Raw genomic sequence first — 16,666 nt, forward strand, 5'->3', positions numbered from 1 at the left:
TCTTAAAATAGACAGCCAAATAAGTAATGTGTGAGAACCAACAGAATTTCAGCAGAAGAGCTAAGGTGCCTACATTCATATTAATTCTATTCATGGGTATGCTGTGCTTGGTAAAGGCAGGCATAGCTTGGTTAGCATATGGCCATAGCGGGACATGCTACTTGGGATAAAGAGCAGGGATGTACTAAAGAAGTTTAGTTTGCTAAGAGTGGTGGAGTAGCCCAGTCTTAGAAATTAATTAACCTTTCATAAACATAATGACTACCTAGTGCAAAGTGTGTCAGTGTCCACACCTGGCATGGCCACAAAGTGTGACCATCTTGTTGTATAGTAGACAACGTAGAATTGGTCCATGAAATAATAAAGAGTGAAATCCAACATTGCATGAATGGACTTCCACTTGTGAGATACCACTTTATCCTCCTCTCATCCCCCAGTGCAGCCCCCCTGTGCCCCAATGCTCCAGAGGGCCCCCCAGTACTCCAGAGCAGATTTGGGGGTATGCAGGCAGCTGCAAGGGGAATCACTTCCTCTATATTCCATTGACAGAAGCAGTTCCATTGGCAGGAGGACGTAACTGGATATCACCTCAAGAGTCTCCTGTGATATTTTAAGATTGCCATTAGCCATGCCCCCTTCCTACAGCTTTCAGCCTTCTAGATGGTCCACAAAGCCTTCATTAATTAAATGCAGATTTAATTGTAACATTTTAGCTACTTCACAGTTTTTATGCCTTCTTTTGCAACATTTAAAATTCAAGATATCAGTTGAGGAAATTGAAAATTTAGTGTTTTAGATTGGAAAGGAAAGATTGTCATGACCAGTTTCTGTATCAGATGTTCCATCTAATAAAGACCAAAAAGTTTTCTACTGTGAGATCTTAACAATGCTGCATTCTTAATAAGTATTCTACAGTTAGAATATTGTGAGGAGTTTTATTTTGGCAAAATTAGCTTGTATGTAGCAAATCACAATTTAAAAGCTCACACATCATACTCTAAGGGACAGATTTTCCTCCTGACACGCTTTATATTTTTATTTTAAAAGTTCTATTCTGACAGTTATCCACAAAAGAGGGTTCCAGGGCAGTGTATAAAGATATAAATAAATATGTCAAAAAAAAAATACAGTAAAGCATCCATTCATAAAAATTAAAGGAATAAAACAACTCATCAACCAGCTAAAACCATACCACAGTTTAACAAACTATAAATACATTAAAATGCCCAGGCAAATAAAAACAACCCAGAGTGCTGGGTTTTCATGACATGACAACAACCCAGGAACGGGTGTAAAGCAGAAGGGATGAGTGCACAGAGGCAGTACGCTCACTTGCTACAGTTCAGCCATGGCTAACTATGGGTTGTTTAACCCATGGTTAGTCATGATGTGTAAACTGAGTTGCTCTCTCCTTTGTGCCTTTGTAATACACTTCTCTTTCTGAAGACACTTGGAGAAGGGCCTCATCCAGTTATCTTCACGCACAGGTAGGTTGGTATAAGAAGAGGTGTTCATTTAGGTATTTGGGTCCCAGGCCATTTAGGGCTTTTAGGGTAAACACCAGCACCTTGAATCGGGCTCAAAAGCAAATAGGCAGCCAATATTGTTCTTTCAGAATTAGTGTAATATGGCTTCACCTACTCAAACCCATCAGAATCCTAGCTGCTGAATCTGAAGTAGTTGAAGCTTCTGAACCAGCTTCATGGGTAGCCCTACGTATAACACATAATAGTAATCCAAACTGAAGATTCACGTGCAAGATTTTATGCTTTAAGAATAGCTACTGTTCCTGCTTCACCTACTTGAGGGGTATATCTACACTACAAATTTGCATCAGTTTTATACCACTTTAATTATTATGGCTTCTTACAAATAATTCTTTTGTCCAGTGCTACGAATTTTGCTAGCTATCCGGGTGGATTGATTTAAATCAAGCTGGCTTTACATCTCTTTGTCTTACCATATATATTTTATATGATTTCCTTTTTTTACCTTATAAAGGGAATGTCTTTAAAGTATTTCCATATACCATGCTCCTCTAAAGGGTAACCACTATGTAGCTGCAGCAATACATAAGCAATACATAAGAGAGAGGAACAGGGGAAAGACCTGGGTGGCAGTAACTGGTCAGCAGATACGTAGGCTCTCCCACTCTCTCTGTTTGTGTATGTGTTCTCCTGCCTTTTGAACTTCTCTGCCTCAGGTGCTGGGTTGTGTTGCCTATATTGTTGGGTCAGCTCTAGCGAGATTCAAAAATTTGCATGTCTTGAGTGCTGGAAAGTGTTTCAACAAAAAAGAATTATACCTCATTTTTTTCTTTTTCTCTCTGTCCAGCACAGTTTCTGTGTATTTTTGCATCTCATATTGCTTCTGTTTCATACTTTCAATAATGAGAAGAAAACATAGGTACATAAAAGCAGATTTGATCTTAGATATTGCTTCAGGATTTGAGCCTTTGTTGGAAAGAGGTATAGAGACAAGAAACCACTGATACACTTTAATACTTTATTTTTTGTTCCACTGTATGCAAGCAACATTTGTTGCTATTAATACCCAGTCTGCAAAAGGAAAAAAAAATATATGTATATACCAGACATGTGTTTAACTGTGCCCTTTGGCTATAGATTTGCATTTCCTGTGGAATGCATATCAGTTCTGCATTTCTGGGAATGTAGAACTGAAATGAATTTCTGAGAGCAAATTTTAAACATGAATATGTATCATTGTTTGAGCAGGATGGTGAAGCTAGAGCTTCATTTGGCACATTGGTTAATATGTCTGAGTTCATAATATTTTTGTATTTATAGAGGCATTACAGTGGCTGTTGTGGTGAAATTTGACATCGTGACAAAAAGTGCAAGCTTGCATTTATTGGTATAATTAGATGCTTAATAAAGTGTATTTCTTATCAATAAGACTTCAAACGAGCATCACGCTTCTCCTCAAAGTAATGCTTTACATAATAGAGTTATTCGCTTGTGAGTATGCTAACATAGTTTCAGGATATCAAAATACCTTTACATGGTGTATAAAATATTTTTCTTTTGATCATTTTGTAATAGCCAGTCACTTGGCTTTTAATAGGCAAGCACTCTGCTAAACAAGCTGAACTAGTTTTATAAAGAACAATGAAGGTGCAATGCCCTGAAGGTTCCCAGCTGAGAAGCAGTTACTCTCCCACACTGGAGTCATTCAAGATGAAATTGGACAGCCATCTGTCAGGGATGCTTTGACTTGGATTCCTGCATTGAGCAGGGGGTTGGACTCGATGGTCTTATAGGTCCCCTCCAACCTTAATATTCTGTGATTCTCATTTTGAGAAAACAACAGCAGCCATTTTCCATGGTTTTAGTTATTGGTTTGTGAAATGAGGATTTCTGTTACAGAAATAAGAGTAATAAGCAAGACATTCTCAGAAGACGAGTGATTACATTGGCCTGAGTTTTATTTATGTTGTGTAAACGAGTTACTTCAGCAAAACCAATGAAGTTATATCATTCATTGAGCTACAGATCCTGTGTAATGAGTAGTGAATTTATCCTCTCTCACTTAAAAATTGAGAGCTCAAGGTTATTCGGTGAAAGAGATCTGCAGTGAGTACAAGATAACCAAAAGGGTTACTTCACAGAATATAATACTTATGAAATTGATTAAGTTAAAAGCTTTGGGACAGATGGGTTTTAAAGGCTAGCTTGCTCTCTTCTCTTTCTCGCTTTGTCTGTGCACCACCACAGGTCTATACCCCCCTGCTTCCATTACCCTTCTAGTTGTGTTTTTGTTTTGCCTCTCAGGAGATTCAGTGCTCAAATTAACACCTCTTTTTCTCTCTGCACTCCATATCACAATCTTTTCTCACTCTTCTTCCTTACCCTTTATCTGCAGGTCTCTTCACACCCTGTTTCTGTTGCCTTCCTTTTTCTGCAGGCTCTTTATGCTATGCTTCAATTCATCTTTCCTTCTTATCTCTTCTTATTGAATTTAAGAATGTAAGAGCAGCCCTTCTGGATCAGACCAAAGGCCTGTCTAGTTCAGTATCCTACTTCCCACAGTGGCTGTTCAGATGCCAATGGGAAGCCCACAAGTAGGACATGAGGGCGGTCGGACTCCCCTGCTGGTGTTCCTGGCACTGGTATGCGGAGGTGCGCTGTGTCTGATCCTAGAGGTTGAAAACAGCTATCATGACTAGTAACCATTGATAACCTTATCCTCCACAAATTTGTCTAATCCCCTTTTAAATCAGTTTAACGTGATGGCCATTACCATATCCCGAAGAAGCAAATTCCATAGTTTAAGTATGTGTTGTGATAACACACAAGACATTCACTCTTCCAGCAGTTCACACGCTGAGTAACACAGGTGGTTGTGTAACATGGCTGGCTGGAAAAACTGGCACCATATCCAGACATGCTTCTGAATCTAGGAAAAGAGAAGCAATATAAACATATTGAGGCAGGCATTTTCCCACCCCCATCCCACTTTCAATGGCCTTGAGTAGGCTTTAGATACTAACACAAATCTGGGAAAGGACCATAAACAATGGACATTTGGTATTTGAAAACCAGTGGTTACAGTGTAGGCCCTAGGCCTGGGGAGACACAAGTTATTATTATTATTACTACTATTTATTGCATTTATACCCCACCTTTTTTCCCTTGCAAGGAACCCAAGGCGGCTTACATTATCCTCCTCCTCTCCATTTTATCCTCACAACAACAACCCTGTGAGGTGGGTTGGGCTGAGAGTCTGTGACTGGCCCAAAGTCACCCAGTGAGCTTCCATGGCCGAGTGGGGACTAGAATCCGGATCTCCCAGCTCCTAGTCCAACACTCTTGCCACTACACCACACTGGCTCTCACATTTCTACCCAGCCATGAAGTTCTCCCTGGGTGATCTTGGGCTATCTTTCAGCTTAATCTACCTTGCAAGGTTGTTTTGAGGATAAAATGTAGGTAAGAAGAACCATGTACATTCCCTTTACATGTCAGGGGTTATATGGTGTTTCTTCAAGAGCACTTCAGAGGCTCAAAGCCCCTTATTTTTCCAACACCCCCTTCCTCCTTTCATGCCTGTGAGTGAATGGGCTTGATGGATACGACTTCTCCTTCCCACTAGTGCAGTCTCCCTTGTTAACCTAGTTAGGCATGAATTAAAGGCTATTGGAACCTAGGTAATAGTGTCTTGCTTCTTCAGCCACACCCAGGTGACAGCAAAAAAATAAAAAATGCCCACAAAGGTTCTCAAAAACCAGGAGTGTCAACTGGTATTTTACTGCAACTTGCTCTTTCCCAGTTCTACTAAGCTATATATGCTAGATATACAGTGTAGTATGGATGGCTTTAGCCCAACCTTTTAGTGAATGTTACAAGGCTGAGCTACATGTTACAGTGGACATGGTGTGGTGTCAAAAAATGTCCTCCCCTTTGTCCCTGTTACATATATTTTTGCTTACACGTGACATGAAGTTGTCATGTGATATGTTTCCCTGCCCTGGCTATAGGTTATTAACTACTGCTGATGGGGAAACACCTGAAATTACAACATCATGTCATAAGTAAATGAAACAGCACATTACAAGGAAAGAGGGAACGATACAATACAAGAAGGCCATTTTGGCAGCCTTCCTGTGTCTTCCATAGGAATTTTGACCCTCAGTGCATAAAAGAGAATGGAGTATGTTAGAATTCTGGGAAAACCAGAGATGGAATGAAAGTAAAAGTCAGAAACACGAGCAGAATTAGCTCTCTTTCCACCCTACAAACATTATTTGATCATCAGTCTGGAACAAGACTGTTTGGGGTTCATATTTATTTCAGATGGGATTAATTGCTCTAAGTCTCTGGAAAAAAGAGAGATTGATACCAACAATGTTTGTATAACCAAAGGTTAATTTGTGAATCTTTCCCAGCATGATGGATTCTGTACAAGCCATTTGCGCAGCCATATAGGAGCATCATCTTGGTCTTTTATGGAATGGAGGCAAACAATTTGCAAATGTAGCATTCTATTATTACATTTATATCCCACCATTTTTCCTCTTGTGAGGAACCGAAGGTGGCTTACATAGTCCTTCTCTTCTCAATTTTATCCTCACTACAGGTGAGGTAAGTTACGCTGAGAGTCAATGACTGGCCGAAAGTCACCCAGTGAGCTTCGTGGCCAAGTGGGGACTAGAACCTGGATTTCCTGAGTCCCAGTCCAACACTCTAACCACTACACCACACTGGCTCTCAAGCATGAAGGTCTTCTTATGGGATTAAGTCAGTTGATTAAGAAGCATTATGTTGCAATTGGCATTATGTTGCTTTAGAGAGCAGCAGTGACATCACAGCTACTGCTTTCCACAGAACACCCTCAGGTGGTTGCCAGAAAGCTTCACTCAAAAAGGTTTAACGTAAAATATGAAGTGAAATGAGGGAACAGTTGGGCCCACTTTGCATGTAATGCTAAGGCCGCATTCACATGTTACTGTAAACCATCAATCCTAACTTAATAAACCATATTTAGGTAACCTTGATTGCTCCTCTCTTCATGTGAACAAGTAAGCAAACCTGGGAGCTACAATTAAGCCTAGCTCCCTGTTAATTGTTAGGCTCCCTTACACTTGTTTAAACCTGGCTTCTGATCCTGGCTTTTTTGCAAGCACTTAAGTATAATTCCAGGTTCACACTGTCACAGGAAGCTATGATGAGTGCCAAATCCTGGCTCGTTTTGCTACTCACGCAAAGGAAGGAGCAAGGCAGCAGGAAAGGGGCTGTTTGTGGGTGCATGTCACTTCTGCATCTTTTTGGCTTAGCATTACATGCAAATGCAGCCTGGATGTATTTGTACTTTTGAATTTTGGGAAGGCATGGAAATCTAGACTTGTACACTTGTTTTCCTTCTTTTTCTGTGTTATGTGAGGTATTGATAGTTATTTTATTTCTTCAGTCAATATATTTTTATTTTTCTTTCCAGAGGATTAGGTGGAGAACTAATGAGACCAGCTGGTATGTTACATGGCAAATACTTGCTGCTCCTACTTTTACTCTATATCTTTCTTATATAGCCTTCTGTGCTAATTTGCATTCTTTTGCTTCTTGAGTATTTGGTATTCTGCTAATAAACATGCTTTGGAAAGAAATGTGTCTTGAGATTCTGTAACTTGAACTCAGCTATTCTACTGGTTCACTAGGATTTGTTCCCAAAGTCAAACATCGCCCTTAAATCATAGAATCATAGAATAGTAGGGTTGGAAGGGTCCTACAAGGCCATCAAGTCCAACCCCCTGCTCAGATTATGAATCCCTCATTTATTCTCCCTAACCTAACTTCTTCTTCAACAAAATATATACCCCTACATAACAAATAAGTAAATGCACAGATAAAACACAGAAATATTCCAAATTCGCAGTGTTCTTTGGTACCAATTTTAGCAGCAATCAGTAAACCAATTGTTTCTCTTACATCTGCAGAACAAGGGGTGGGGCCTATAGCAGAGTTTGTGTACCTGATGATGCGGATTTATCTAGTTTTGGCTCTAGAGACAAGACTTTCATTCCCTTTTAACAGACCAGCAAGCACTTCATCCCATCTTTAGCACTTGGAATAGTATTTGGATATACCATGAAAACCCTTTTTACAGTCCACAAAAGTGAGATCTAAGTTCTGGTTGCATCCTTGACAATTCTTTTTTCATTTTTTTCTTTTCATACTCTCACTTTTTGATCCATAGAAGAAATAGCTTGGGCTTGTTTTCTGGCCCATTTGGTATCAAGATGTACAGACAATGTGCACATGTAGGAATGCCAATTGTAAAAGGAGCTCTGTACAAGCAAGAAATTCCCAACTGACTCCAAGTCAAGGAATGCTTGGCAGCGTTGTATGCAGAAACCTGTGGAGCCTTAGTTTGGGACTTCTATATGTTTAGCTGGAATGGGAAGGGAGTAACTTTGGCTATACAATAGTCTGTAGCACTCAGAAGTTCTTATCTTGTGCTAGAATATATGTTATAATGCTTTTTGTGCTGATCAATAAATAAGTTCACCATAGAATGTTATCTACTGTGTAGCAATATCAGTATTACTGATCTTATTACATTTGCTTGAGCCATGACCCTGTGTATGAATAAAAGTGTACAAGCCCCACTGAATTTAGTGGCCCATATTGGCACAGAATTGGGCTCCTTGTTGTTTTCAGAAATTCCTTTTTGTTTTCCAGTTTGCATTTTGATTGAAAAGTTATCACTTTCAAAAATGCCTTTTAGAGAAGATCCCATAATTGGTAAGTTACGTTTCTGATGTCTTTATCCTGTCTATCAATGGTTATAACTTTATTCAAATGTACAGTCCTTTTAATTTCACTTGCCAAGAGTATGGCTCATGTAGAAATCCTTATTTCCTATTCTCATAGGATGTTCTTTAGGGCTGTGTAGGTTCTGATATGCTTCTAATTGACCCAGGACTTTTACTTGTTACCGCCTGCTGTTGCTGGCATCATGATGTTGTGACTGTGTTTGCCATATCCTGTTTAATTCAGAATAACAGTGTCAAAAGGATGCAGCACATGGCGGTAAAGGGTGGTTGTAGAAATGGACATCTGCCCTCCAGATGTTTTGTACTACAACCTGTGTCAGCACTGACCATTGGCCATGCTGGCTGAGGCTGATGGGAGTTGTAGCCCAAAACATCTGGAGCAACCAGGTTGGGGAAGGTTGGTATAGGACACATGGGGCAGCAATCCCATCTGTTCAAATTCCAGCCCTTGGGCATCCTGTGTGTAGCCCTACCATGCACATGGACTTTATGTGTTAGGACATAATTGTTGTCTTTTTTTTCCTTTTTTTTTTTTTTTAGCAATCCAGATCTTGTATATCTTGATAGTGAGAAGGAACTGTAACAAAGATTTTTAGTAATACCATACCCAAAGCAACTGTCACTTTGAAAAAAAATTGCCCCTCAAACAATCTGGAAAAAAAAGTTTGAACTTTTAAATTTGTGAGGATGTCCACTTAAATTTAGAGAGATCAGTAACAGTTTTTCTTAGTACAATTTGGGGCTTATTAACACATTAAAAAGATGTGGATTGCTAAAAAATAGATGACAGGTACATTGAATTTTATGTAACTGGTGTACCCCAAATATGCTTTCTTCCCTTCCAGATGGCTGGCAGTGGCTGATAAATGACAGTTTACAAAGTCTCCATCTTGTTTCAAGCAATGCAAGACAGCAAATAAAAGTACATTTACTTTATCTGTATCGTTGCTTATTTTTATTGATCAGAATTTCAAAAGTAAAAATTCCTGTTGTCATATTTTGCCTGTTGCTATCAAGTTATTATTTAAATTGATAAGGTTTCTTACATAACATGGGCAGACACTTCATGGTTCTGAACATACAATTTTTGGCTTATAGTTCCATGTTGTAGAAATAGGTAGCATTTGCAAAAGGATAGGAATTGTGAGAGGCTGCCTTCATTTTAGGTATGAAATAATTAATGTTATATTTTGAATAAGTACATTGATATAACTTCAATTAAGTCTGGGGTGGGAACTCAATTCGGATTACTCTAACTTTTGAACTCTGGGCAAAATCCAATGTTCTGTGTAGAACAGACCCATTAAAATGAATGGGACTTAAATTAGTCATGACAGATTCCATTCCTTTCAATGGGTCTGCTCGATGTAAGACTAACATTGGATGTGATCCTCTATATGAAACTGAAGAGGCTCATGATAAAGACTCCATAGCAAGCCATGTTGTTGTTGTTGTTGTTCAGTCGTTCAGTCGTGTCCGACTCTTCGTGACCCCATGGACCATAGCACGCCAGGCCTTCCTGTCCTGCGCTCTCTCCCGGAGTGTGCTCAAGTTCATATTCATTGCATCCGTGATGCTATCTAGCCATCTCATCCTCTGCCGTCCCCTTCTCCTTTTGCCTTCAGTCTTTCCCAGCATCAGGGTCTTTTCCAGGGAGTTTTCTCTTCGCATTAGGTGGCCAAAATATTGGAGCTTCAGCTTCGTTATCTGTCCTTCCAATGAGCACTCAGGGTTGATTTCCTTTAGGATGGACTGATTGGACCTCCTTGCAGTCCAGGGGACTCGTAAGAGTCTTCTCCAGCACCACAGTTCGAAAGCATCAATTCTTCGGCGCTCAGCCTTCCTTATAGTCCAGCTCTCACAGCCATACATTACTACTGGGAAAACCATAGCTTTGATTAGACGGACCTTTGTCGGCAAGGTGATGTCTCTGCTTCTTACTATGCTGTCTAGGTGTGCCATAGCTTTCCTCCCAAGGAGCAAGCGTCTTTTAATTTCATGGCTACAGTCACCGTCTGCGGTGATCTTGGAGCCCAAGAAAGTAAAATCTGTCACTGCTTCCATTTCTTCCCCTTCCATATGCCAGGACGTGATGGGGCCAGATGCCATGATCTTAGTTTTTTTAATGTTGAGTTTCAAACCAGCTTTTGCACTCTCCTCTTTCACCCTCAACAAGAGGCTCTTTAGATCCTCTTCGCTTTCTGCCATTAGGGTGGTATCGTCTGCATATCGGAGGTTGTTGATAATTCTCCCAGCAATCTTAATTCCGACCTCTGATTCATCCAACCCGGCATTTCTCATGATGTACTCTGCATATAAGTTAAATAAGCAGGGTGACAATATGCAGCCTTGTCGTACTCCTTTCCCAATTTTGAACCAATCAGTTGTTCCATGTCTGGTTCTTACTGTTGCTTCTTGACCCTCGTACAGGTTTCTCAGGAGACAGGTAAGGTGGTCTGGTACTCCCATCACTTTAAGAATTTGCCACAGTTTGTTGTGATCCACACAATCAAAGGCTTTAGCGTAGTCAATGAAGCAGAAATAGACGTTTTTCTGGAATTCTCTTGCTTTCTCCATGATGCAGCGAATGTTGGCGATTTGATCTCTAGTTCCTCTGCCTCTTCGAAACCCAGCTTGTACTTCCGGTAGTTCTCGGTTTGCATACTGCTGAAGCCTAGCTTGTAGGATTTTGAGCATCACCTTGCTGGCATGTGAAATGAGCGCAATTGTGCGGTAGTTTGAACACTCTTTGGCGTTGCCCTTCTTTGGAATTGGAATGTAAACTGAACTTTTCCAGTCTTGCAGCCACTGTTGAGTGTTCCAGATTTGTTGGCATATTGAATGCAGCACTTTAACAGCATCATCTTTTAGGATTTTAAATAGCTCGGCTGGAATACTGTCATCTCCGCTAGCTTTGTTGTTACTAATGCTTCCTAAGGCCCACTTGACTTCACTCTCGAGGATGTCCGGCTCAAGTTCAGTGAGCGCACTATCATGGCTATCAGGGACATTCAGATCTTTCCTGTATAGTTCTTCTGTGTATTCTTGCCACCTCTTCTTAATCTCATCTGCTTCTGTTAGGTCCCTGCCTTCTTTGTCCTTTATCATGCCCGTCTTTGCACAAAACATTCCCTTGAGATCTCCAATTTTCTTGAAGAGATCTCTAGTCTTTCCCATTCTGTTGTTTTCCTCGATTTCTTTGCATTGTTCATTTAAGAAGGCCTTCTTGTCTCTCCTTGCTATTCTCTGGAACTCTGCATTCAGTTGGGTATATCTTCCCCTTTCTCCCTTGCTTTTCGCTTCCCTTCTTTCGTGAGCTACTTGTAAAGCCTCATCAGACAGCCACTTTGCTTTCTTGCATTTCTTTTTCTTTGGGATGGATTTCGTTGCTGCCTCCTGAACAATGTTACGGACCTCCGTCCATAGTTCCTCAGGCACTCTGTCTATCAGGTCTAATCCCTGAAATCTATTCCTCACCTCCACTGTATATTCATCAGGGATATGATTTAGGTCATACCTGAACAGTTTAGTGGTTTTCCCGACGTTCTTCAATTTAAGCCGAAATTTTGCAAGAAGCAGCTCATGATCTGAGCCACAGTCAGCTCCAGGTCTTGTTTTTACTGACTGTATGGAGCTTCTCCATCTTTGGCTGCAAAGGACATAATCAATCTGATTTCGATATTGACCATCTGGTGACGTCCATGTGTAGAGTCGCCTCTTGTGCTGTTGGAAAAGAGTGTTTGCTATGATCAGCATGTTCTCTTGGCAAAACTCTATTAGCTTTTGTCCTGCTTCATTTTGTACACCAAGGCCATGCCTGCCTGTTATCCCGGTGATTTCTTGACTTCCTACTTTAGCATTCCAATCCCCTATGATGAAGAGGACATCTTTTTTTGGTGTTAGTTCTAGAAGGTGTTGTAGATCTTCATAGAACCGATCAACCTCAGCTTCTTCGGCCTCAGTGGTTGGGGCATAGACTTGAATTACTGTGATGTTGAATGGTTTGCCTTGGATTCGTACTGAGATCATTCTATCATTTTTAAGATTGTACCCCAGTACTGCTTTTCCCACCCTTTTGTTGACTATGAGTGCTACTCCATTTCTTCTAAGGGATTCTTGCCCACAATAGTAGATATGATGGTCACCTGAATTAAATTCGCCCACGCCTGTCCATTTTAGTTCGCTGATTCCCAAGATGTCGATGTTCAATCTTGCCATCTCATGTTTGACCACCTCCAGCTTACCTTGATTCATTGATCTGACATTCCAGGTTCCTAGCAAGCCATAGGAGACGATTAAACAAAGCAGGTTCTTAAATCATAAGGGTTTTAGCCAAGCCAGTTAAATCTTTGAGAAAGAGCAAAAAAATTTCCGTAAATTTATTGCCTGATGACGTATGTACACAGATATAATCTTCTTCCTCATATACTATAGTTTTCTCAGTTTAAGTGAATATAATGATAGCTCCTTCTTTCCCTGTATCTGCAGGAGTAAAGAGAAGCTCCAACAAGCTCCACAACTTGTATCAAGAACTATAGATATTTAGGTAGCTGCCAGTAATACAACCACACCCAAACCTAATGAACCTTGCTCAGAATTCCATCTCCCCTCATGGGTTATTCTTAGTGGGATCATCATGTGGGGGTATGCACTCATGCTTAAAGCCTAGATCACTTTGTTAATGTGAATGTCAGCAACTATTATGGTTGTTGCTTTCAATGGTATGGAACTGAGTAAAATTGGAATAAATTATTGAGTAAGCATCAAACAAATACTGTTTAATTTAGGCTCTAACTTAAGGCTACTGAAATGCAATTCAGTGTTACCAATTTTGAGTCATTAAAGTGATGCTGAAGAGCATAAATAAATCACTGTTAGTTGTGGTATCTTCAGATCCTTATACTGAATGGAGAATATGATCCGGGATAGTTTGTAATTTAATGTTGTTCAAACAGCATGGCCTGCCTGTGGTTTCTAAACAGCAACAGTCTACACCTGCAGATTGTTTAACAAGTCACATTAAGGGCCAATGCCCATGGTCTTTGTACCTCTGGCAGACATATCTTTCTAAGGTGTATGGAAGCTCCCTGCTCAGGATGAATGAGTTATCCGACATGGGCATGGCAATTCTATGAATAAGCCCTAAGTATATTACAATAACATTTTAGGGATTATCCAATGGGTTTTCCTACAACAGAACTTCGTGCTTGTTTTAGAGTGCAATGGAAAGGTAAGATTATGTTTGTTGAGTTTTGATTTTCTTTTAGGAATCAGCAGTCTCTGCATTAGCTGCTCTGTCTGATATATATTACTGCATTGAAGAAGGAGGTGCAAATCCAGCTCAACAAGGTAATGATTCACAAAGTTTGTTTCTGTCTTCATTAAGGGATAACCTATGATGATCTGGCTAGCTAGAAAAATTCTAGCAGAAGCAAAACTAGCCTAAACTAAATCAACACCACAGTGGTTAGCAGCTTCTCAGGACCAGCCCAGTTATGTAGGCTTTTAAGATGCCCTTAATTAGAGGTGACAGCAGTTAACATACATTGCTTGTTCCTTCTGGAGAAATGCCTTGGAGAAATGAAAGAATTTTGATTTGCACATGTATGGGACAATGTTGTTTGTAATGTCCCTAGTAAATTATCACTCCCAATTGTCATTTGAATTAAAGCAGGGCTTATGTGAGCACTTCTGAATCAGCTTCCTTCACTCCCTTTTTAACTTTGTACAGTGTGAAGATGAGACTTTTAAATAGCCATACTGAGCTATTTAAAACATTCCTATACATATTTAGCTGTAGCAAACAAGAGATCTAGGCTAGACAGAGATTTAGGAAAATTATAACGCATGGGAAGAGATTAGAAAGATCAGGGCTTTTTATGTATAAAACAGAGAGAGGCATGATCCATAAACTAGGGATGTACGAAAGTCACTTACCTTTTCGCAGCTTGGCTTCGCAGTGGGGGGGAGGCGCTTCACTTCTCCCCCCGAAATTCAGGCCGGGGGGGGAGGCGTCCCGCCTCGCCTGGCCGAAATTCAGGCCGGGGGGGAGGCACCCCACCTCGCCCGGCCAAAATTCAGGCCGGGGAGAAGTGCCCCGTCTCCCCGGCCGCGAAACAAAAAGTAAAAAAAAAAAAAAGACCCCATGATAGGCTTCGTGACGATTTACGTAGCCTATCACGGCTGACTTTGGAAATCTAGCCGTGATAGGCTACGTAAATCGTTACGTAGCCTATCACGGGTGTTTTTTTTTGTTTTTTTACTTTTTTTTTGCAATGGCGGTGGCGGCAGCCGGTCGGGAGACCGGCCCCTGCCCGCGCTGAACCGCCGCCGAACCGCCGCTGGGACCCGCCGCCGAGAGGGACATTCGCCGAAGGTAAGCCCCGTCCCGGGGGGGGGGGGGGGCGGGGGGCCGGCGGAGAATTTCCCAACCAACTTTGGGGGGCTGAATGCGTCGGCGCTCGGCCTCCTGAAGATTTGGGGAGAAATTCTCCGCCATCCCTACCATAAACCAGCAACTGTCAGCAGCTAGATGGCATCCAGGGACAGCCCTTTGCGCACTTGATGTATGTTCTACCTTTCTTCCTGCCCAACAGACAACAGGAGTTGGAGTGCGGGGGGGATGTGAACTGGGGGAAGGTAAGCTTGGTTAGAGTGAGAGTGCAGTTGGATAGCAGTATTCAAAGTACTGTCTTCTAATTTGGAAGGATGTATAGACCTCTAAATTGGAAGGATTTGATCCTCCACCAACTGATAAAAGGCTGTATCTCCCCAACAAGAAGAGTAGCAAATATGCGTAGCTCTTGGATGTAGGCATGGTAGTTCAGCTACAGAGCTTGATAATGTGAGATTTGGCCATAGACTGAAGACTTGACTTATACCATCAAGTGCAGGCTTTAGCATGGAAATGAAAATGCTCAGATTAGCCATAATCATATTTCTCTACCATTTGATAATCGTTTCAGGTATAATTTCATGGTCTCTGTTGCATGCAGTTGTGTGTGTTTTTTTTAATTTGTTTCAGTGTTGTTTCTTCAAAGTGCTTGCTTTAGCTTGTAGCCATTAGTTCTGTTAAATTATCATTGTAGACTTTGTGCACTGTATCATGTTTATATTCTCAAGAGTACCTGCCATCTTATGGTCCCCTAGGCATTGTTGGGTACTTATCAAGACATAGCCCCTGGTTAGTTTTCTGCAACCTTTTAATTTTGTGCCTCATGCTAACAAAATGTCTTTGAAATTAAAATCAGTACTGGTGCAACTTTATTATTTAGGGTGTTCTCACAGAACAGGAAAGCAAAAATAGGGTAGGGATGCTTGAGGAATTCTGAATATCAATACAAACTGACCTGATCTGCAATTCCTGGAGTAATGTGTGAATCAGAACACAGTTGCCCTTCAGATTCTGCACTTCTTTGAACTTTGTGATGTGTTCCCCAGCTAAAAAATGTACAAAAATTGTATAAAATGCATATTTTAGGATAAAATGGTTTCGATATGCATACTTTGAGAGAGAATACATTTAGGGCACAATCCTAAAGGATTGCTGCTCTTTACATAGAGGGCTCTGTGATCAGAGACCTCTGCCCATCCAGTGCCCTGCCAGCAAGAGCTGTGTAGTAGGGGAGGAATGGCAGAGGCTTTTACAGCCTCGTCATCCTCCTTTGCGTTGATTTCTGTTAGATGGGCCACTGAGCTGGTGTAGCTGCTGTGCCCTGCCAGTGGTGGAGCCAGATAGGCCTCACTGGTATAGCCCTTCCCTCCCTCTCCTTCTCCTGGGTCAGAGTTCCAATCTCAGGTGAGGAGCCACCATGGAGCTTTCCACGGTGGCTATGTGGGGTTGAGGAAAATGCGTGGGGCATCTGTGATCACATGTCCTCCAAGGCAGGAACGCTGTCTCTGGTCTTGGAGGAGGTGATAAGTAATATCCTGTGGTGCACCAGAAGCTGTGTAGGTTTGCTGTGTTGGAAATGGGTATGTTGTGAAAAATATATTTAAAATATGTATTTAAAAATGAATTTAAAAAATTACAGATTAATTCAGAAACAGGACAGCATAAATATCCATTTAAATATTTATAAGCTGCCTCTTTGGAACAAGTCCACCCAATGAACACCTCCAAAACTGACACTGACTGGAAATAGACTGATTCATCCCTAGAATGGGGTTCCTCTGTTGCTTCAGGCCTCTTATTATAGAAACGTTTAAAATACCTGTATCGGTTCTCATATGTTATCAAAGAGAGCCTCTTTAAGGGTGGGGAGTACTCAAACAAAACCCATTTGAGCTGCTTCTTGTGTAACTAAGATTGACTCACATGACCAATGATCATGCAGTGCCTACCATACATGGCACATAGGACCCCTATCAGTACCC

At 41.1% G+C, this 16,666-nt stretch overlaps 1 protein-coding gene across 13 annotated transcripts in view; it reads left to right on the forward strand.

The window, feature by feature from the left end:
• TBCD (tubulin folding cofactor D) overlaps positions 1–16,666 on the forward strand; it is a 219,903-nt gene that overhangs the window by 162,012 nt on the left and 41,225 nt on the right. For all 13 annotated transcript variants that reach the window (XR_014788321.1, XM_084838327.1, XM_084838329.1 and 10 more), the window contains 4 exons: positions 6,955–6,986; positions 8,196–8,258; positions 9,136–9,212; positions 13,558–13,639. Coding sequence is in view for 12 of the 13 variants with exons in the window: in XM_084838327.1 (XP_084694453.1) it covers positions 6,955–6,986; positions 8,196–8,258; positions 9,136–9,212; positions 13,558–13,639 (254 nt within the window). In the remaining variant the exon portion in view is untranslated. The remainder of the gene's footprint in view (positions 1–6,954; positions 6,987–8,195; positions 8,259–9,135; positions 9,213–13,557; positions 13,640–16,666) is intronic.

This window comes from Heloderma suspectum, chromosome 2, assembly GCF_057233095.1.
Source record: "Heloderma suspectum isolate Gila_16-S chromosome 2, 16-S_ref, whole genome shotgun sequence".
NCBI lineage: Eukaryota > Metazoa > Chordata > Lepidosauria > Squamata > Helodermatidae > Heloderma > Heloderma suspectum.